Source organism: Cygnus olor, chromosome 8 (assembly GCF_009769625.2).
Source record: "Cygnus olor isolate bCygOlo1 chromosome 8, bCygOlo1.pri.v2, whole genome shotgun sequence".
Taxonomy (NCBI): Eukaryota; Metazoa; Chordata; class Aves; order Anseriformes; family Anatidae; genus Cygnus; species Cygnus olor.
In genome coordinates this window covers 22,820,147-22,842,756 of record NC_049176.1, presented here as the reverse complement: position 1 = coordinate 22,842,756, position 22,610 = coordinate 22,820,147, and the positions used below count along the sequence as shown (strand labels likewise).

The following is a 22,610-nucleotide window of genomic DNA, read 5'->3' as shown; positions in this document are numbered from 1 at the left end:
AAACTCAGCTAGAAGTATTGACTGCTTCTAGTTTCACAGAGCACTAAGCTCTGGGAACAAATTGCCCCAGTATTCATACTGGATCCTGCCATCCATTGCAGCCTGTGATGACTGCTGTCCTGTCTGCTAATGACCCTATTTAAGCTTACTCAGGACTTGTAACATGAAAATACCCCAAAAACTGTCTTGGGAAGACTTTATAATGTCACTTCAGCCAAAAGCGTCCAGAAAAAACATAATCTTAACCTAAGGGGAACCATTTTTTTTTTTGAAGATTAGAAGCAGCTTTTATAAATAAAAACTCAGTACAGCGTGTTTGAAAATCCAAGTGACTACTAGCCTTCCATCCACTTTTTTTTGAAATTATCTCAGCATATTGTTAAGCAGATGAAGGACATGCATTTAGCCAAGGGAAAAAATGTTCAACTGGTAGGTGAAAGAAGTATTTCACTGAAGCAGTAAAGTATTTCTTTGAATGGCCTTTCAAATGAAAGGTGCTGAATTCAAGGGTGTCAAACTTATGACAAACGCCCAGACTTGAAGACATGTCAGTTTGTGATAGGCTCAGAAAGCTCCATTTAGGTCACCTTGGAGTGTGCAGATAAGTGCATAAAAATAACTGAAAAGATAACTTCGTGTTCCCCCCTTTTTTCCAGTTCATGATGAATTTTAGCGCATTTGAGAGTGGGGAAGTAGAGTTACTGGAAGGAACCAAAGTAACTAAGGAGATCGCCTGCAGTATTTACCATAAACACATGCTGTGGTGGCTAGTCCTATGAAAATCCATTTCCTGAGCGTGAATGCCTTTATTCAGAGCTTTGCATGATTACCTATCATTCTCTGGAGCTGCCCTAACAGCGCTTCAATGTTATCTATTGCTCAATTGGTGTAAGCCGTTGTTTAGAAAATGCAGGGTGAGTGCGTGGTTTCAGTGTACCAGCAAGCACATCAGTGGCCACAGGAAGTAGTAAGGGTTATTAAAAATAATAAACGAAACAGTCCACATTTAACACCACCACCAGCGCCAGCAAGAATTTACAAGTGGTTATGCTGTGTTTGGGTGGGTCTTAGCACTAAGGGTACTGTGTGTGGATAAAAGTTTGTCGTCAGCTGCCTTCCGGGTAGCTGGTTGTACTGTAATGTTGTCCAGTTCCTCAGTTCTATTTATTTATTTGTTGAAGTGATGTATGTACTTGCCTGTTTTCTTCTTAGGAGGTGAAGTAGATGAAACACCAGACTTTAAGCACCAGGGTACTTTTGAATTTTACTAGTGGAAATGTATTTTGTATTTTACCAGGTTTGTACTGCTGATGGGTTGAGTTGCCTTCCATTTTTACTATTAAATAGTCAACGTATGAGCGAGGTGAAGGAAGATTTGAGAGGCTCAGTCCATAGGGGAGAGCTTGTGATCTGGATGGGATAAGGGTAGATTCAATAGTGTTCTGTACTGTGCTTCTTCGGTGAGCTTCGGGACTTGATGTGAGGACTTCATTAATTACCTGAGGGTGAAGACAAGGATTTAGACAAAAGTCAGAACAGATGCTGAGTTTGCTGGGATGAAGAGGAAGGTATTTTTTCTAGAAACTTACCTGCCTTGAGTGAACTATAAACTGAGACTTTCTGTGCAGGAGTGTCAATGTATGTGTATGTGTGCTGGATGCATAAAGGCTTAAAGAAAAAGTAACCATCCTCTGTCAATCTAGGATTGAAAATTAATTGTTATGACAATTAGTATATGGCAGGATGATCTCTCCCTGCCTAATTGCACCACGTAGCAGAGCAGTGTTACTGTAGAAAGCCAGAGGGAAGGAACAGTAGCGAGGAGCAGATGTAGGTCAGTATAGTCGATGTGGCAGCCCCCAGGGGATGTCAGGCCTGACACCCCACTTGTGCCCTTCCTGCTGCCCCGCTGTCGCATCGGGAGAGCTTGCTGGAGGAGAGGGTTGGCCGGAGAGCTGGCATTCACCCGTGTTGTGAGCAGCTCTGCCCTCGGGCCCTGGGCACGGGCTTCTGTAGCTGATCAGGTTGGTCTGCCCTGAGTGACAGCAACAGCCCAACTTGGATCTGTCAGAGGTTCAGGGTGGTTGGATTGGCTCTTCCCAGCCTGCAGATCGTAGGTGTGTGCCTTTTGGTTTTCCAGAATTGGGTGCGATTGAAAACGAGGTCTTACAACCAATAGTAGGTGGTGAGCAGCTTTAGGTAAGCTCCATTGGTGGTGAAATCTATGGAGGAATTCTGATCTCTAGGCCAACGTGTGTGTGTGTATTCCTGCCAACATAGGCTTTCGCTTCACAGTAAATGTGGAATGGCTTGCCCTTCTTTCACGGAGAGATGAGTGGTCTCAGTTACAGAATCACGCACGTGAGCAGTCACTGTGGACTACCTGATGTAAGGTAAACTCCCTGCCTTCGGGCTTGAGAGTGACATCCCCTCACTCCCTACCTTGTGCGCTGTTTTTTTGGTCAAAACAAAATAAACCCCGAGCAATGAACAGAACCTTTGTCTGATCGGTCTTCTACTTGCTGCTGCTTCTGTAAGGTCCCCTTTGTGCTAGACTGAGCTCTTGCCTGGGTATTTTGCACAGCACAGGAGGGTTTGCACTGGAAAAAAAAAAAAAAAAAGCAGGCTGTTACAGTTTATTTCTAATGATAACACTAAACTTTTACTGGTACTTTGAGACCAAAATGGAGCCTGTCCCTTAAACATATTGGTTTTAGTCTTGAAAACATGTACAGTATTGTGAACTTCCTGTTGCACATTAAATTGTCAATGGTGTTTCTGCTAAGGGATGGCACTTTAAACACAGATGATGCATTTAAGTATTTTAATTCAGTAACAGTCATCAGAGGATTGCAAATGACACATCAGGAGTACATCAGGAGTATGTCTCTTTTCTAGAGTGCAATAAAATCTCTGAGGAGTTTAGCTTGTATGTCATAAAACAAAATGATGAGGTTTCTTCATCTGAGCAACTTATTTTTAACTCTGAAACTTTTCAGTCTATTTTCGGGTTTTGTTTGTGTAAAAGGGAGAGTAGAATATTGCATTCATCTTAGGATTATGCTGTGCAAAGCAGATGTTAAGCTGCTGTAACACACAAAGGGGGCTTTATGTTCTTTCACATCTGTCTCTGCATAAACAGCTCCCTTAACTCTTTAGGACTCGTGTACAGAACTCCCTGCTTTTATTAAGAGACTGCCTCAGGAAGGACCGATGGGGTCCCCGTTTCGGGGGGGGAGAAAGCATCAAGAACCCAACTGAAGTCAAATACTGCCCTCTGTGACCATGTGAGCTGCCAAAGGAAAGAATATCCCTCTTTATGTAGAGGTCCAAGGAGAAAGCTTGAGAAGGTCTTCGTGTTTTATTGCCTTGCAGCTTATACAAACAGTGCACTAGTAAGTCAGACAAGTTTTCTTAAAGCCCATGTTGTAAAGCTGCTTGACATTTCGTCTCACTGGCAGTTTTTGAAGCTGTCCTTTATGCTAGAGAGGAAATTGAACTCCTGTGTCTCTGTGCCAAATCCCAGTAATTAAACTAATTACCAAATTAATGCATATTTTTTCTTTTTTGTATAAACTGGGAAGTGTAAATTTGTCAGCAGAAACAACGCGTTATGCTCTGTACTTTTCCTACTAAAATATCACCTCTAGCTTAAATTTTAAAGTTATTTTCAACCTTTCACTCTCTAATGGAGCTCTGTGCCTTTTTTGATCCTGATTTATCATGGTAGCGGAATGTGAATGCTTAAAAATGTCTCGCTGTTTGCACATAACTACTAGTTACCACCTGCTCTAGGCTGTATAAGTCTCCTTTTCATGAATTGCATTTTAAATCTGGTAACGAAACTGTCCATGCTGTGAATTTGGTGCAGTGCTGGGTAACGGCTTTACAAGGATGGGAAGGCTGGTGGAGGAGTGTGGCGGTGCTGGCAGTCATCCTTCGAGCGCTTGGAGACTCTCAGCACAGTGAAGCATCACCACCTGCAAAACTTTCTCCTGAATGAGCAGTATGGGCTTAAAGGTGACATCTGATCATGCTAGTATCCACAGCAAGGCTGTCCTACTGATTTTGGTAGAAACAGGCTTCTATCCTTCCTGGGTTCCAAGAAATTGATATTTAGCTACGTCAAAATTTGCACCAGTTGAATTAAATTGGTTTAATCTCACTACAGTGAGCACTTGCAGTGACACTGGCTTTTTTTTTCTGGTGCATGTCACCTGCTCACATCTGATTTAATTGTAGGTAAAAAGTCATTCCTGTACTTACCCTAATGAATTCAAACTCACAGTCAGTACTTTTTCATAAGCAGAAAAAAGCCAGGCTTCCGCTAATGAAAGCGAATAGTTCAGCTTCCTTATTTACATCATTTAACATAGCGCAGCCCCCTACAGCAGAACGATTGATGAGTATTTATAAAATGTAGCCCTGGGCTTTTCCCCGTTGCCTTGTGGGGGTGTCCTGGCCTCGCTGGCAGAACCTTTGGAGCGGAAGGGGTCGTCAGGTGGGGTGGGATGTCCATGTCAGTTCTGCTTGATTTCCCCAAAGGTCTGCACTGAAGGGGAGCCTGGCTCTACAGCACGCAGCGCCTGCTCATGTGGGAAGGAGCTCAGAGCTGTCAGGCAGCATTACGTGGCAGCTAGATTGCCTGCTCTATTGGTTTAATTTATGTTTTATCCAGGAATAATCTACTTGGGTAACGGTTCTGTGCTGCACCTGAGTGCTCGGGCTGCCTGGGGTTCAGGGGGGAATAGGATTGCTCGTCTTCAGTCGGTAATGTGTGGATGTCAAATGGGATGTGATCGTGTACCGCTGAGGAGGAAAATTGTCTGTCAGGTTTGTGTTGTGTTTAAGCACCCCCCTTGGTATCAAAGCAGCCCTGTAGATTATTGTGAGTCTTATGCTCAGTCAGACTGTTTCTACAGCTTTTTGGTTATGAAAATAGTTTTTGATCTGAATTAAAATATTTCTCTGAAATCTTTGCAAAACAGGCCTTATTGGAGAAATAACCCTAATACACAAAACTCAGGTGGTAAAAAGAGATACTGCGTTCTTGCTACTCAAAATGAACAGAATGTAAACAATTAATGCAAGATGGGAAGCTAGATTTTAAAAGTAAATTTCTTTTGAATCAGAAAATTTTTTAAATGACATATTATGAATAATCTTTAATTGCTGAACAACCCGTGTCATAAAATAAAGTGGTTTATGCAGTGGAGTATCAGGGTCAGCATTCCAGTACGCTATGAAAACTCTGCTGTCCTCACAGACTTGTTTCTGTGGTACGCAACGAAATGCCCAACGGCTGAATCATTTGAGTAAGACTTTTACAAAAAAGTTTTATCCTTCTCAGTTTTAAGTCCACTTACAGCAAGCAAATGTTTAAACAGAGGCGAGCTGAATGAATGTGCTCTTTGATAGAAGATAACAAAGCCCATAACTGAGAAGCTTTACTGCTCTTTGGGCAAGCACGGTTGATTTAACTTCGTCCATGTTTATGAATCCCCAAAGTAACTGCACTTATTACACTTGAGTCATGCTAAACAAATAGAACTTTGCACCTCGGGAGGCTTGGATGCCTTTTCTTTACGTGATTGCAAGTATGTCTCTCTTAACCTTTTAATTGGCAGGAAGAAAACTCACTGCACGGCCTGAGCCGCAGTCATCTCTGAATCTGTAAACAGCGATGACCTGGACTTGATCTTTTAGACAAGGGACTCGCTTTCCTTGGTAGCTGCATTGTACAGACAAGCCAATACTCTCGGGTCAGCGAGGGGCTTTTGTACGTCCAAGCACAATAAAGCTAGAAAGTGTGTTTCCTGCTGTTCAGCTAATTAATGCAGGGTACCACTCTGTAGGAGTCAGCAGTGGCTTTGCCGCCTGTCACTGCTGTTGTACCGCCCGCAGAAGGCTGTGGAGTAAGGCGTGTGTAAGGGAGTGAATTCTGTCTTGCCCCACTTTTTGTAGGACAGAAAAACTTAGGAAGTCAGTTTTTAATTCATTCGGTCAGAAGGGAAAAGATGTGGTACTGGAATGGTCAAATCATACGTCTGAGTTGTAAATAAAAGCAACAAATATAAATTGATAATACCCTGCATGTGATGTGAGGCTGCCAGACCAGAATTATTGGTGTGTGTCCTTAAATTGTCCTTCCTCCTGACACTGGAGAGGGCATATGAAAGGAAAAGATTGACAGCTTTTTCCTATTATCCTTTTCCCTTAAATCAGGTTTATGGTGTACTGTAGAATAAAGAATTTGATTTGAGACTTTAAAAGCATGTGTGACTCTGCAACATCTTGCATTTTCTGATGGTAATCTGTTGTAAGGCAGAGTTCCTTTTAAGTAATTAATATAGCAAAATATACAAAACCGTTGTTCTGATAACCTTGTATCCTGGTCAGGTTCAGGACCTGAAAGAAAACTTAAGGTGTCATAGCAAACAGCACGTACTGCATACTTGAACAGTAAGGGAATTAAGTCATCTTAATTCTTGCTAGGACCTAGCTGGGTATGTGCTGCCTATGACTGCCTGCTTTCTCAGCAAGTTTTTAAGTGGATTATTAACCAAGTGTAAGACTGTTTGCAGCATCTTAAGTTTGACAGACGTGTGATTGTGCAGGGGCAAGGGTAGGGGAAAAGGGTGGTTGCTTTCAGAGAAAAGCTTCTCATAGGCAAATGTCTTCCAAACAATACCTTGTAATCTTCTTCCAGATTTAAAATAAGTAAAACAAATGCTATAAGGGTTTTCATGCACAGACAATAACTCTTCTCTTTTTTCCCCCCTCAGAATTGCTTAATAAAACACGATGAGAACGGATACTCAGCAATAGTGGGAGACTTCGGTTTAGCAGAGAAAATTCCAGATCACAGGTACGTGAACTAATCAAAATGTAGTGAGAGTTGTGGTGTGGTTGCAGGTCAGAAGCTCTATTAAGCTGAGTCCCCAATGCCGTTACTGCATTCTGATATAGAACTTGCGACAAGCATACTCAGTCTTTGATCTAGAACTGCAGGCTGGATGACCAGTATTCTAGTTATTGTCCGTTCTGTTTTAGTGGTGTCATTTATTTTTAAAAACTGCTCCAGTGAGTAAAGGATTTACTCAAGTTTTTCAGTAGATCTTCCAAGCAGGTATTTGGGAGTTTTGTTATTTAAAACAAAAAACAAAACAAACAAAAAATCTGGATTGGGATGATTTTTATAATAAATGTCCTCTACTGATCCCAAACAACTCTAGCTCCTTTCCATTTTTCTAAACAACGTTCAGTGGCATTCCATTATTTTTCTCTTTAACCTCTGCGTTAGTTAAGATCCAGGTCGATAAAGAAGAGAGATTAAAATTACTGTTTAATAGTAGCTCAGCATTTTTCTCTCCATGGGATAAAACTATGAATTTCACTCATTTGAGGAGTGCACAGGTGAGGTGACTGTCACAAACTATTGTCATGATTTGAAATAGTTCTCTTGTCATCCCTCTGTTAGGGAGGTCAAGGACAAGGATTTAATTGTCCTCTCATCTGTATATTGACTTGTCTTTCAGAGAATTCTGACTGTTAAATGTGCAGTCAAATTTTCTCCAGTGTGTGCTTCACTGTAAAATAAAAAAAAAACCTTCCGGCTCTTCTGACTGCAAAGAAAACAAAAGTTGATCCCAGCTGTGCACTGTTTTTAAACTGCACGTACCCTAAAACAGTAGCTTGGGAGGTCTGAAGGCTTGTGTTAATGTTGGTGAAATATTGATCTGAAAGCTTAACAAAGCGAACACTTTAATTCCAAACTACTGATAAGCGTAGTCAATGTGTATCTTGTATGCTCCTGTGGAATCTCTGCCTTTCAAGGTTCTTCTGAAAGCTTCAACTGTATCAATAGGAAGCCATCACAGAATCAGGAAGACGTCGGTGTGGTTTTAATACCCAATTTTGAGATGTCCTGAAAACTGAGAGTATAGTAATAGCTAAATCAAGTATCTTGATACTAATTATATAAGATAATGAAAGTGTTACTGTAGCCACCATTTCAGTTCTGTCTAGCCTTATCTAGCCTTACCATCATTTTCAAATGCAGTTATATTGTTTCCAGTTTTCTGTCTAGGAACCCATGGTTTTAGAGGCCTTCAGAGGCCTTTTTGTGGGTGTTCATTCGAGGACAGCTGGGGGACAAGCTTGATGCCTTTTTTAAGACCACAGTCTTCAGCCATATTGGAAGCATTGTAGAGATGTCAAATCAGCTCTATTCTAAAATCAGTTGTATTCTACTTACTTTTAACTTTTCCCTACTAAAAGATGTATCTGGTGAATCTTGGCTTTTTTTTGTTTGACAAAATGTGCAAGCAGGCTATGCTGAATACTTAGGGAGCTGCCTATAGGTATGCATGTAGGGGTAATTGCATGTCCTGCTGAATGAATAGAGAATTTGACATCTAGCCAGAAACTGATCTCCACAAGCCTTTTTAAACATAGATGAAGGAATCCACTCTGCCAAGAGTTTGGAAAACAAAGCTATTGAAATATGTGACCTGAAGATAAAACAATTGAGGGGGGAAAAAAGGAACGACGGGGGGCTCAGGCACTTATGAACTGGAAATACAATATGTTGAGTAATTGACCTAGGCTTTCTTTCTCTTTCACCTTCTCTTGCTATTAAATGTTCCAGTAACTACAGTAGGAAATTAGAGTAAAATGCAGTATATTATGGATCCCACTTGTATAGACTTCCCTACGGTGAAAGTTTCTACAGATGCTTGCAGTTGCAGAAAGTTTATAGCAATGTGTGAGTCAGACCAATTCATTAATGATTATTCTTCTCTCTCCTCCTGCTGCTCACCCTCCAATATCTACGTCTACATATAGTGAAAAGTTACCAGTGGTGGGGTCACCCTTCTGGATGGCACCAGAAGTTCTCAGAGATGAACCATACAATGAAAAGGTTGGTACATGTAAATAGACTTTAGTTGTCACTTGTTTCTTTTCAGTATCTGTATACAAGGCTTAAGATTTCCGTAATACTATTGTTATTTTTTCATTTGTCACATTCCTATACTAGGTAGGTCATTCAGACTGAGGGAGAGTGTGAGTTGAACAGCTAATAATTTTAATTCATGGAATAGTTTCTTAAGCAGAAATAGAAGTGCCTTTAGCATAATTCACTGTTATGCTGTTTCCATTCTGAAAAACCCCATGTGCAGGAATGTGATAATGACTTGTCTACCTAACACAGCTTGATTTAACCAGATCTTGCTAGAAATGTCTGGTGATACTTGGTGGCGGTTACTTTCCTGACAATAGGTTAGTGACCTGTTCTTAAAAATAAGAGGTCCGTAAATTTGTACAATTACTTTAATTAAAAATAATAATAATAATAAAAATCAACAGTACTCAAAGGTGATGTGCCCAGATAAAAAATGTTCTCCAAAGGCATTTCTTACATTTTTTTTCTATTGGTGGTACTGGAAAATGTTTCTTTTAGTGGAGCATCAGATCACACTAGGCTCTAGAAATAGTATTTTTTCTATCAAGTTGTTCTTTACACAGGGTTTCCTCTGTCATGTGCAAAGATGTTCTCTAAAACACAGTGTAGTTCAGCCCTGCAAGAGCAACTTTTCATGATAAAGCCCACATCCTGTACCTTTTTTTAGCTAGTAGTCAGTATCTGTTTAATTGTTGGTACTTTAAACGTAGAGGAAAGCAGTAGCAACCTCAGTAATAAATGCGATCATTACTATTTCAAAGCTTTGAGAGTTCCAGTTGACCTAAATTAATAATAAAGTACCCAGATATGGTGCCACATTCTTCACTAACCCTAGGGCACGGGAGACTAAAGAGGAAGCAGGTCTCTATCAGTGTGAAAGGTTAACATATAAGCCTGCCTTATACCTGAGGGATGCCAGTTTCTGCTCTGTAGACTTTTATTGAATGCTTTCCCAAATTTTATTACTTGGTAAGTTCAGGTGGGTGGAAATCTGAGGAACTGTGCAGCTCCAGGGATGCTCAGATAAGTGATTACTAAGCAGCATGGAAATTTCAATGGAAAAGGAGGCGGGCGTACAATGTTATTAGGTATCTCAAGCTTTGGGAGATTCTTTTCTCCAGGGGTGCTGAACTGTGAGAGAAGGGGGAAAAAAATTTACATTTTTTCTGAAGAACAGCATTAACATTCTGGATAAGCTGTGTGCACGTGTATTCTAAACCCCTCTTTCTAACCACAGTGATATATAGGCATGTCATATTTTGGCTATGTTTTTAATTACTCCCATCTGTAAGACATCAAATGCAACTTTACTATTCTTTATGCAAGGAAAGATTTTTTTTATGTTGCTGATTTAATAGTGGCTTTTTTTTGAAAGAGTTTTAAAATCATCATTGCTTTTTGTGCTGCAGTAGGGTTTTACTGTGAGCATATGTTTTTTCACATGGAAAATATTAGTTACAGTGCAGTTGCTTCGTGGTTGCAAAGCTGTGGTGTTGGTTTAGTTGTTCTCGATAACCAGTTGGGGGTAAGGAGAAACTCAGTAGCAGATAAGAGTAGTGTATTCATAGCTGAACCATGTAGCTATTTATTTTTTCCTCCTAGGCGGATGTGTTCTCCTATGGTATAATTCTGTGTGAGATTATAGCAAGAATACAGGCAGATCCAGACTATCTCCCTCGCACAGAGGTAAGTGGTTACGTTCATAATGTTGGTGGGAGGTGGTAAATATGCCACGATAATGGCTGGCCTTTAGGTCTTCTGGCACTGCTGCCAAAGATAGGATGAATAGTAGTTACACTAAAAAGAGCCTGTAAAAGGCCTTTGTATTCTATGCTGTTGTTGCAAGAAGCTCCATCGAAGACATTTTGACACAGACTTTGTGCAGCAGCAGTCATCAGGGGAAGTCCTTTCAGAAGCTCCAGACCTGTCCCTAACCCTCAGAACATTGAGGGTGTTGCAGGACTTTCCTTTTGTAGTGTGATAGCTCACACAGATTTCTTGCCAGGTTCAGAACTGAGCACTTCTGACATGCTACATCCTCTAAGTAGCCTTGCCTCGTGAAAGGGGCAGGAGCTAAAATAAGCTCACCCTTATTTTTACATGCACTGTATTAAGCGTTGTTGATCTGAGCTAAAATTGACTAATCAGAGGAGATGCTTCTTCTTTCTTCAGTTGCCTTTTGGCTGAGTCCCATCTGCAAGGCAGCTCTTGGCCCTCCATAGGGGTCTTCCAAATTGCCTATCCACCTCCAGTTCTGAAAATGCTTGTCTTGAGCCGCTATATGTAAGAAAGAGATCCTTTTGTTTTTCTGTCCTTCAGATCTTCTTATAGAAGTGCATTTAAGGAACTGGATAATTTGTGACACCGGCCTAGTGGTACCATGCATTGAAAAATTAACTACTTTAATTGGTGAATTTTCATCATAGTGAAACCTCTGGTTTTACAGCAGGCTGTTAATTTACACTATGAAAATCACTGTGGTGAAACTTGATAGCGTAGGATATTGCTTCCAGATCCTCATGGGCAACACTTCAAGTGCAATGAATTGCAGTTGAATCCAGGAAGAAGGATGGGCTTTGAAGTCAGCTCATTCTCTTACAGGTATCTTGTATCAAATAAATCCCAATGGGAATGCTAGTTTGGAGTGTGCATGAAGTTTTCTCAAAACCCACTGTATGTGGCTGCTCAGGGATCGTGTTCATGGTTATTCCATGTAGAGACACCCTGAAAAAGCAGATATTTTGGGCCAGACCTCACTTACAACTCTGCTCTCTATGCTGTGTTCTTGTTTGTACAGAATTTTGGATTGGATTATGATGGCTTCCAGCACATGGTGGGAGACTGTCCCCCTGACTTCCTCCAGCTGGCCTTCAACTGCTGTAATGTGAGTATCTTACCTGAAGGGGACAGGCCAAAACTGGAGTTAAATCCCTCTGGCTTTTGAAGATAAAGCTTAAAGTGTGTACAGAAGAGACTTAAGCAGTGCACATTCTGAGAACTCAGAGAGTCCCTTGCATTTTTTTGTATCCCTTTCTTTCCCCTTGCAAAAGAGTCTGACTTCTGCTTTTGCTGTTCCGTGTTCTGTCATGCCAAACAAACAGGTCTGGCACACTGAACAGCTTCTTGCAGGCTGCTCAGGCTGATCATAACCAGTTGTATGTTATTGACACTGGCTGGCCCTCGGGCTGACAAAATCCAGCTGTTATTGTGTACAGACCTACTGAGCTGTGAAGAAAGAATTCTGAGTTGTTCTCATAAACAGAGGGGACAAAATGGGGACAGGCAAATAAAGAGCAGGCACTAAACTACTCTAAAGTTTCTATATGCTGCCTTTTGAAAAGAGGGATAACCCTGTAAATCCCAAGATTGTATTAAAAAAAACAAAACACAACCAAACAAAAACAACAAAACAAAAACAAAACTAACTTGAACCCAAGAACCCAAGTGACTTAATATCAGTATGGCTATAGACTGTGCAGTACGGAGTAAATTTCTGCTCGTTATTTGAGTAAAAGAATGATAACACTGGATACCTTCATGGCTCATCGGCATGAAAATGTCAAGGAAGTAGATCCCTTTTGTGAATTATCTCATAATAGAGGTTACTGATTCCTTCGGTAAACTGCTTAATCTGAAGTAAGAGAACCTGAGCTTCCAGAAACTCAGATGAAGCTAGAAATGTCACTTGTCTCACCTGAAGCTGAGACACCTTCTAGATTGCTTATTGCACAAAGCTCTGCTCAGGACACCACAACCAAGCCATGCTGTAACTAGCAATAGCACCATGTCCTAGTGAGCGTTTGTAAGAAAACTCTCAGACCAGGCTTTTTATTCCTGTCTGTTACTGATTTTCAGGCTTTGTTTTCGTGTCAGCGCTGCTGCTGAAAGAAGCAGTCTCATCTCTCCGTTCTTTTAATAGTTGTCTTTGCCCCAAGCTCTCTCTTTGCAGTGTATTAGTACAAGTGCACGTACTCGAAGGGAGAATGGCATTCAGGTGAGAATATGGGTGAGGGGGTGACATCTGCTCTTGACACAAGGTGGCATAAATTAATGCTAGACGTGTTTGTGGAACTTACTCTGGACAAGCTATTTTGCTCCTCTGATTTCACCTTAGTACAGTGGTGCTTACTTCACTAGGACAGTGGTATGCTCTACTCGTGTTTCTGAATTGTTTTGACTATGTGAGCACTGTAGGGTTTGGGTGGAAGTAGCGTTTGACTGGAAACCTCAGCTCCCAGCTGTAGTCCCCAGAAATTATACAGCATCCAACACATGGTGCTTGATTCAAAGCAATTTTTCAGCACGAATTCAGAGTAGAACTGTACTCGTGAAGAAAGGGGAAGTGACTGGTCTTATATTCTCATGTAAGAATTTGTTGTGTTCAGAGAAAAAGGATTTTCTCCTACTGATTATCATCAAATGCTGTCTCCTGCATAATAAATGTCCATTCCCTGAACTGAAACTGGAAATGACTGTCTTGTGATCGAGCCATTAGTATGCTGATTTCACTGCGAAGCATATTGCCATTCCCTTACCGCTTGCCTAGTGGAATGAAAAGGTAGCAAATAGATAAGGCTGTCTTATATCTTCCGAAGCATGCTGTACTCCAGTAATAAGTGATCTGTGTGATAATTTTTATATAGCTTTTTATTATTTAATGGCTCGACAATCACTGTAAGATGTATAGCTCAGCTGATTAGCTGAACTAATTTGCAAAGCCCTGGAGTTTTCTAAAGCCAGGAAACATGTTTAGGGCAGCATAAGAAAATCAGTAAAAACAGATGTGAGTAGTGGATTAAAAATTCTTTAGTTTGCTGTTACAAAGCGTTTTTAAAAATGAGTACGTGCAAGGAAGTCTGAAATGTACAGCTCCCCCAGCAAATTATAAGCCCTCTTGCAGGAATGCTTATAAATGTAATCACGTATGATCATGCAGAAGGCTTATGAGCATGAGCTAAGCGGTGGAGAACTGCAACTTTGAGGAAGAACCTTCTATTCCATTTGAGCCGGAACTGAGTGATCAGGATGGAAGAGGCAAATGTTGCTCTGAGTCACTTTTTCATTGCTGCTGTTGTCCTGGATCTTCCCTAGCACAAACTAAAATAGACGGAGACCCGTTCTTACTTTCCGCAGCATGCAACAGCCCCCTAATTTTTCCACGTTGATTAAGTTTGCCAGAGTACAGAGGATATGCTTTGGTGTTTTACCGTGCCCTACCCTTTCAGTGAAATAGGGAAAGCAGAAAGATGCCAGGAAATCGCAGTTCTTGAATTCAAAGCAGGTGTGATTTTGTTTTATTATGTAGGAATTTGTAGCCCTTTACCCTGTGTTGCTAGAAGGTGTTCTAGCATTGCCAGTCGTACCAGTTCTCTTCGCAACGATCCATCTCAGGACCTGCAGGACAGTATCAGGGAGGTCTGTGGGGTTTGTTATTTACAAAGCACCGCTGTTTCCTTTGCACGGTGGTGATACCTGTCAAGGCCTGTCTGCTCTGAAAAAGCCTTTAGGGAGCTGGAGACAGTGAGGTCAAGCGGAATCTCTTTAATAGTATAATGAGGTTAACTTTTGACTGCATAATTAGACAGTGCTACCTACGGTAGTTAAACCTGTAACATATATATAGGGTGAGTGTTCAGAATGATTAAATGCCATCTAAATTACTACTTAAATTAAGCTGCTTGCTTTCTTTTACAGTTATCATGTTTGGCTTTGTTTAGAGATGCATTTATATTAGGGTGAATAAATAAATGCATACTGATAAATACATACTGATGGCTGAGGCAGAGGAAAGAATATTTTACTTGGGCTAAAGTAGTCTTTTCTGTTGTATTACTTTTGTCATGTAATTTGTCAATCTTGCTTCCTCACAAGACAGACTGGTACACTGAGTAGTATGGAAAATTAACAGATGCAGAGATAAAAGATTTGAAAGTTTAAAATCAGCAATGCCATTCGGTGGGCTTTAATTAAAGCCACAAGAGATGATGGAAGAATTACAAACTTTTAAAGAATAACATAACCAAGTTGCTCTATTTTAATTCTTATTGCTTCATGCAGACTTTGAAATTACATTGTTCTATAATCTCTGGCTGATAACTGGGGTACAGAAAGGCATCTTTGAACTGTGGAAAATGTTTAAAACAAACAATCCTCTCTCAAGTCCTGAGTCAAACAGCTTGCCACCTTTTCTTTATAAGATATGTCCTCATCATAGAATCTTTCCAACTTGAAAATTAAATGAGCAGTATAATAGTGTTCTGTTCTAGTTCATGTCTCCTTTTCCCCTGCTTTAGATTTTTTTTTCCAATGGCAACACACTTCTTAAAATAGTATTGAATTGCTTCAGTTCCTTCAAGTTATCCTTCTGTCTGTCAACACTGAGTAGGATAATATGGACAAACCCACATGAAATGATCTGATTTCTGTGCATTCACAGATGGATCCGAAGTTACGTCCTTCATTTGCTGATATTGTCAAAACACTGGAGGAGACTTTGAACCGGCTGAGAAATGAGGACTGTGAGAGAGACAGAAAATTTTTGAATCTTGACAACAATGAAAGAAAACCCAAAGGTAAACGTCTGTATTTGCACAAAAATTGCTGCAGGCTAATAGTGAGAGAGTACAGTGTTTTGTATTTTGAATACTGAGATTTCAGATAAATGTGGTACTATATACAGTTTATGAATTATTTTGCCTAAAGCCTGAAAATGATTTTGGAACAATGGTGCACTGTTCAGTGTCATTTGGGAAAGAACAGCTTTTCCTTAAAGTGCCTCAAAAGGTTGTGCCCACAAGCTCTTGAAGTGAAATTCGGAGTTCATTTGGGAATGTAAGTAGCTAAAAGTACATGAAAATTCATCAACTTTTGCTTTGCCCCTGCTACTTCTTAGTGCATATACATAATTTCTTTGGTATATAATTTCTTTGGTATATATTATGTGTAACACTTAGAAGCTACTTAGATTCCCTCAGGAGGAAGAGCAGAGAAGATGCACTGTATTCTAAAGTACCTTAGAAGTATTGTGAACTGGGGAAAAGATAAATCCCTTATCTGCTTGGGAATGCTGGCCTCGAAGGGCTTTTTCTAAAGCTGTCTAGTGCCCCCTGGTGTGAGGAGCAAACTGCAGTCAGTTCTTTGTGGGGGCGTGTTCTGACTGAGATTTCTTCTCTGTTAGTAGATTTCTGGTGTCGGAAACTTAGAGTACAGTAAAATATATTACACAGACAATATAGATGCATATATGAAACTGTATATTTTTGAAAATCAATTATTTCAAACCTCATGAAGCATGCACACGTGATAGTTCTCCCCTACCTGGAAAGCATCAGAGAAGCGTGAGTGAAAAAACAATGTTCTTTTTGGTTTTCCTGGCATTATCCCTTTGGAGCAAGGCTCAGATTTGTATCTTCCTGGAGAAGTGTTACGTGCAGTTCTTTGACTTGCATAGTCTTTCCTCAGTGGAGCACCTATAGACTAAACTGTGGCAGTATTTAAAGGGAAAAGCAGAAGTCCATGTGCTCATTCTGGAAATTGTAATCAAAAGGAAATATCATGTCATTACATCCACTCAGTTGTTATTACTCTACCACAGCTTTTCAGAGGCACCTTGAGAGCCAGTGGCAGCTGCATGTCCCAAACACTCAAGAAGTTAATGTCTTTTCCAAAACAACTATAAATTTCCCATCCTGTTGTAGTGATAAACTTTTTGATTTGATTCATGTGTGTGCATACTTATTTGCATGCATGCAAATACATACGTAGAAGTTTTTTAACTCCTACTCATTACAGTTAAATTCACATGTATCCCTAATTTCTGTACTGGATAACTTACTGAGTCAAGGCTGGAATGATTTTAACTCTTGGTATCAGGAGGGCATTTGCTTTGGTCTTAGACTTTTCCCATCAGGGTGAAAATGTCACAATTTCTTTGGTGACTATGTTTTGTATTTGCTTTCTTTTATGGTCAGTATCATCAACAGATCTTGGGCGATCTCGTCTGGAAACCACAATGATAAGTATAGAAACATGCAAATTGTTCTTCTCCAAGACCACTCTATGAACTTTCTGCTGTGTCAGTATACAGGCAGTGAAGAGGTTTGAAGGAGCCCTAAAAAACAGGGTTTGCATAGAAGACTGAAAGGACTCTTTCATTCCTTTCAGATTTTTGTACATTTTCCTTCCCTTTTTTATCCTGAAGACAATGTTGGCATGCTAAATTAGCATCCCCCATAATGTGTGTGGCAAATTTGATTATAAAATAATACAGAAGCAGTCCAGTTTCACTGTCTAGACAAGTAAGATGGCATTAACTGAATTTGAGTTTGCTCAGTTCTTCAAGGTGACATTTAATCGGTCTGAGGTATGAATGAAGAGCAGAGAACGTTTTAAATGTAGCTTTGACTGGCTTTACATTTAAAAGGTCCTGTGGACAGGGCTGCCAAATCTCCAAGTTTGAAACCAGTGGTACACTGGGGAGAAGACTGGTGTCATTGTGTATGTGCAGGAACTTGTAAGTAACTAGCAAATGTGCTTGTGGAAGATGCTTTGGAACACCAGAAGTGCACCTTTTTCTTCTACAGTTATTGTGAAGGCTCTGTGAGGGAGCAGACATGCGGGCATATTGCCCCTTTTAAGCTAAAGGTATTTCTCTCCTTCCACTCAGGGTCAATTGAAAAAGGACCAGGAGTAAAACGTTTGAGTTCCCTGGACGATAAGATCCCACCCAAGTCACCCCGTCCGCGTCGGAATATCTGGTTATCACGCAGTCAGTCGGATATCTTCTCCCGCAAGCCTTCCAGGAAGATAAATGTACAGGACCCCTACTATACACCAAGCAAAGGTTTAGGCCGGAAAGTTAATCCCTTCAGTGCACGGGAGGACCTCAAGGGTGGAAAGATAAAATTCTTTGACATGCCGAGCAAGTCTGTGATCTCTCTTGTGTTTGACTTGCATTCTCCAGAGGCAGGAAGTGGCCTGAAAGCCAGCCAGTCCCAGTTCCGGCAGGCATATAGCACAGACTGGCAGGAATTTTCCCTCCCTCCCGGGAGGAAATGCAGATCACTTCCAGTCTCCCCTGAACTGCCACACAAAGAGTATGGCCTGTTTGGTGGACTGTCTTCAACCGTCAGCAGATGTGACCCAACCCAGCTAAGTGCAGAGGTTCGGCAAAAACTCCTGAGTAGCAGTAAATACGGTGTGTCAGAGATTCCTCCCTTTCAAGCCAAGCCTCACAGGTCAGAATTTCTTCCTGTACCAGGACAAGAGGAAGATATGGACTGTTCAGATGGGCCAGTGTCTCAGGAGGAAAATGGGTTTTACCCTGTTGAGAACACGTGTGAAGATCCAGCATGTAATCAACCATTAGCGCTGGCCCAGCCTGAGCCACTACCTTACAAAAGGCTCCCAGCTGAGAATTCAGTGAACTCTGAGGGACATTCCTCACAGGTGTTTGCCGGTTGTCTCCCTTCTGAAGAGATGGAGGTGGAAGATGACCTACTGAAAAATACACTGCTGGAGTCTACAAAGTCTCTGTTCAGTGTTAGTCCTTCCACGGTGCTGAGGAGAGAGGCACGGCCGTTCAGGGAGCACGATGGGGACAGCACTGCCCCATTGTCTCAGACCTCCAACAACTCAGCAAGTGGCAGCACGCAGTCGACTTGTGGCATATGAAGAGAGGGCTCAAACGGAACACATCCTTGAGTTGTTCCCAGTCACTTAAACTCTGTTTCTCTATGGTGCTGGGTTTCATACTCAAGAGACCCAGCAGATGGTAAGAATGGGCTGTCAAACAGCCGCGGACAGCATCTGGAGAGACTGATTATTTTAACTTTATTTCAAGCTATGCTTCCTTCCTGATTTACTTTAGGAGGGGGAACTACTCCAGCCAGAATGTCCATGCGGGCCCCTAAGTCCCTTCCAAGCGGTAGTAGCGAGAAGCAGGCTCCACGTAAAGAGTTTGACCTGGATTCCAGCATGGAGCGTTTCAAGGCCTGAAGTTCCACATTGGGTAGAAAGAGCAAACTGTAGGTTTTCCCTTTTCCTCTGTCTGACCAGCTGCTCTAAACTACTGCAGGTTTTGCATTAACATTCTGCAAGCAGTACACGCGAATCAGAGCCTCTGTCCTGGAAATGGGCACAGAGATCTTTTAGAACTGTGCTGAGCAGAGCTGTGCTGCAGCATTAAACAAGCTCTTCTTTCAGAAACAAAAGCCCTCACGCTGGTTGCAGTCTGCAGGCTGAGTCACATGATAAGTACTTTCCAATTAACAAGAACAACCTGTTCCCTGGTGTTTCTTGTTTCCCTTGGGATTTATTAATGATGCATTAGTGCAGGGAAGCAGGACACTGAGCACCGCTTTCTTGCACAGCTCTTCATGTGTCTTGACCCAGATGTGGAGGAAGATTTGCCCAGGGCACAAGAGAGGGGAGCCATATTCCAGGTGCTGACATTTCTGGGCTTCTTGAGAAACTGCCAGTGAAAGTGCCAGTTGTACTGAGCTCTGGGGCTCTTATCTCTGAAGAGCTGAATGGACACCATGATCTCTTTCTGCAGAATAGATAAATACAGCATCTAGATTAACAGCTGACTATCATCACTAAGATAGAAGGGACACATTCACTTCCCTTTCTGATAGGACATCCTATTTCATTGGTGCCAGCGCAGTAATTAGGGTTTCTTATTTAAAACCAGACTGCTTGGTGGAGGACAGGAATCCCCTGCTCAAGGGAAGCTGCCAGCAGTGTTGCAGCCACCAGTGCTTTTGCAGAAGGCTTACAGAAGGGCTTTGAGTTGTCAAAAAAAAAATTAGCTTGTCCCCAATTATTTTTTTTCTTCTACAGAAAGAATCTGTTATCTTCATTCATTTCTCCTGTCACTAAACAGGATTATCTACTTATTTCTTTTTCTTCTTCCATCCACCAGCAGGTAGCTGTAGGAGCAGCATGTGCTTCAAAGCTGCTTGCTGGAACCAGTATCAGAGATCCCCACTCTGGGATGAGATGCATGGGAAAGCTTGTTCTGTGGTGATGTGTTCCACATCCTGCCCTTCTGCTATCATTGCCTACAACGATGTGGGGTTTTTGTTGTTGTTTTTTTTTTTTTTTAACCTATATTATCATTCCTAACTGAGGTTTCATTGCCTGATCACTGAGCAGGTGATACAGTAGGCTCTGAGGGGTTGGAAGTCCAGAGTTTCATCCAGGTAGTCTGTTACACTCTTTCTGCTCTCAAGTAAGGATGGAAAATGTAAGCTGGTACTCCCTGATGGAAGCAAGACTTTTCCTACTCTTTTTCCCATCTCAAGGAATGGATGAAGAAGAAAGCCTAAGCTCTTTCTTGGCTGAGATACTGAGCTTTTTGGAGGTGTAGGTAACTATTCTGTGAGTTATGACTTTCTCTTGTGAAGTCTCTCAATTTAAGTGGCAGTTATCCCTTTGTAATGACTGCAAAGAATTAAATGAGAAAGTGTCCTTTAGTTACTTAGCACAGTCTCTGCTGCATTAGGCAGCCGTCAGCAGTTTGAAAAATGCCCATCCTTACCAAGATCACCTCTTGTGGCTCACACCTCTGCCTCTTGAAGGTGCTGATGTGTAGGGTAGCTTGTCTCGTGTATCCTGTCTGCAGAGTATGGAGCAGCTTGAAGGGCTGGCACTGTGTGCGTGTAATTTCCTTTGAGGACAGGGAACTGGTCAGCACAACTCAACTGACAGCTGGCTGCCTGCCTTGTGCCTGCTTTTTTTTCCCTCTTTTTCTTTTATACAACTGTAATCTTTCAGGAGGGAAACCACCAGCACCAGCTTCTGTTGTCACAAGATGCATGTAGGTGTGTGACTTCAGACAAACGAGCAATAATAAGGAATGGTTTACTTCTGGATCCCCAGGCTACAAGGAAGCTGTCCCGCAGCCTGTAACCGTGTGCAGCCGCAGCAGAGCACAGGTGCGTGCCTCTGGCTTGTATTACCCTGGTCATCAGAGCTGACACCTCACTGGGTAACCTGTTGCCCTCTGACAGGCTGCAAAACCTCTAAAACAGCCGTCACAGTGACCTCACCTGTCTCTTACAGCACTGTCTCTTAAAACGTTTCCCTGCCCTGAATGGCTCTTTTACAAAGCAACACGGCTAAATTTTTATTTCCCTAAGCGTCCACTCTGAGTGCAGCCAGCTGACACAGGGCACATCTATCAACTTTTCTAGCTCTTTGTACCGAGGGGGAGATGTCAGAAAGAGAAATACCAAGGGATACCAAAGGCTCAGGCCTTTCCTGCATTCTTGGTCTGCATGGGAAAAGAGGCACGTGCATGAAACTGGAGTAAAAGGCCGTCTTAAAATAGCTAAATGCCTGCTCAAACACGGCGTTTCCAAGGGTCTGGACGCAGTTGGCACTCACTAAGTCTCATCCCTTTGGTTGTGCAAGGCTGAATCCAGGTTGCACCTAGTGGGTACTCCTAGGTTTTCTGCCCATCTGAAGGTGCTTTTCTACTGGGGGCCATTTTCTGACAGCTAATACCTATATTTCTGAACAGAAATACCAACGTGTGGTCAGCAAACTCCTTGTTTTATAGTGATGTGACAAAGTTTTATTGTGATTGGATTTTATCATGGTTTTTGACTTTCTTAGAGGAGCCATTCTTGCTCTTTTAAAAGACTTTCTACACGTTGCTAGGTTCCCTGAAGAGATCAAAGACGTTTTTAATTCACTTTAAATCTTTCTATGTTGAATTCATTTACATGTCTGTTATAAGCTATTTTTGGTGTGGTTGCAGGTTGATAAAATGCAACTAAGAGGATGCATGTGAATCGCTGCCCCTCAGAAGCAGTGCAGACAAGGGGCTTTAGTAGACTTCTACTTGCTGGAAAGGCATCAATGTGTTGTGTAACAGAACATTGGTATTTTTTGCCAGTACGACTAAAGACACTTGAATAATTCCTGTTTGCACTTAATGCTATTGTTTATATTGCATGTCACTACATTTCTATGCAAAACAAATAACCTTTTTTTTGGGAGGAGGGGCAGCCAGATATTTGATTAAGTATAAAGATCTTTGCAAGATGATCTATTTTCATATTTATGAAGGAGTTTTACGTCTTAATATTTTGCAGACTGTAAATAGCTCAACTTGTAATTAAAGGCTTAGGAAGAAGTTTGTAGCTTGTGTATAATAGTAAGTTAACACTGCCAGAAAAAAAAATCTTTGCGAAACAACTTTTCTAATATTGTGGATATTTATGAATATGTAAAGAAAGCACGTCTTGTTTTTATGTTGATTGACCTTCTGACTTTTTTTTTGAACTATAGAAATGGTGTATGTTTTATTGGAACTGCAATAAGAAGTAACCAAAGATGAATCCAGTTAAATATTTTCATAATTTTTTCTTGGTCAGGTTTTGTAAACTTTCCCATCTTGCTTTCAAAATAAAAATAAAATCAAGGGTGGAGTCTTGTGATTAAGAGGACACTTCTAGGTTAAACAAACAAACAAAAAGTTGATTCAAATGCTTACTTAAGCTAGAAGTGATATTAATGGTTGTCTTGAGATGGTATCATTACTTGTTACTTGGTGCTGAGTTATAAACAAGGAGAACTGTCATCCTTATTGTGTTATTTCTCTCCCGCATCTTCCTGAAGTGTTAACACTACTCAA

At 41.3% G+C, this 22,610-nt stretch overlaps 1 protein-coding gene across 2 annotated transcripts in view; it reads left to right on the top strand.

Moving 5' to 3' along the window:
* Window positions 1–22,393, top strand: part of TESK2 (testis associated actin remodelling kinase 2) — a 77,475-nt gene extending 55,082 nt beyond the window's left edge. For both annotated transcript variants that reach the window (XM_040564867.1, XM_040564868.1), the window contains exons 6-11: window positions 6,786–6,868; window positions 8,848–8,923; window positions 10,568–10,651; window positions 11,763–11,849; window positions 15,402–15,537; window positions 17,631–22,393. In XM_040564867.1, coding sequence (XP_040420801.1) covers window positions 6,786–6,868; window positions 8,848–8,923; window positions 10,568–10,651; window positions 11,763–11,849; window positions 15,402–15,537; window positions 17,631–18,637 — 1,473 coding nt within the window. In that variant the 3' untranslated portion in view covers window positions 18,638–22,393. The remainder of the gene's footprint in view (window positions 1–6,785; window positions 6,869–8,847; window positions 8,924–10,567; window positions 10,652–11,762; window positions 11,850–15,401; window positions 15,538–17,630) is intronic.
* The last annotated feature ends 217 nt before the right edge of the window (window positions 22,394–22,610 follow it).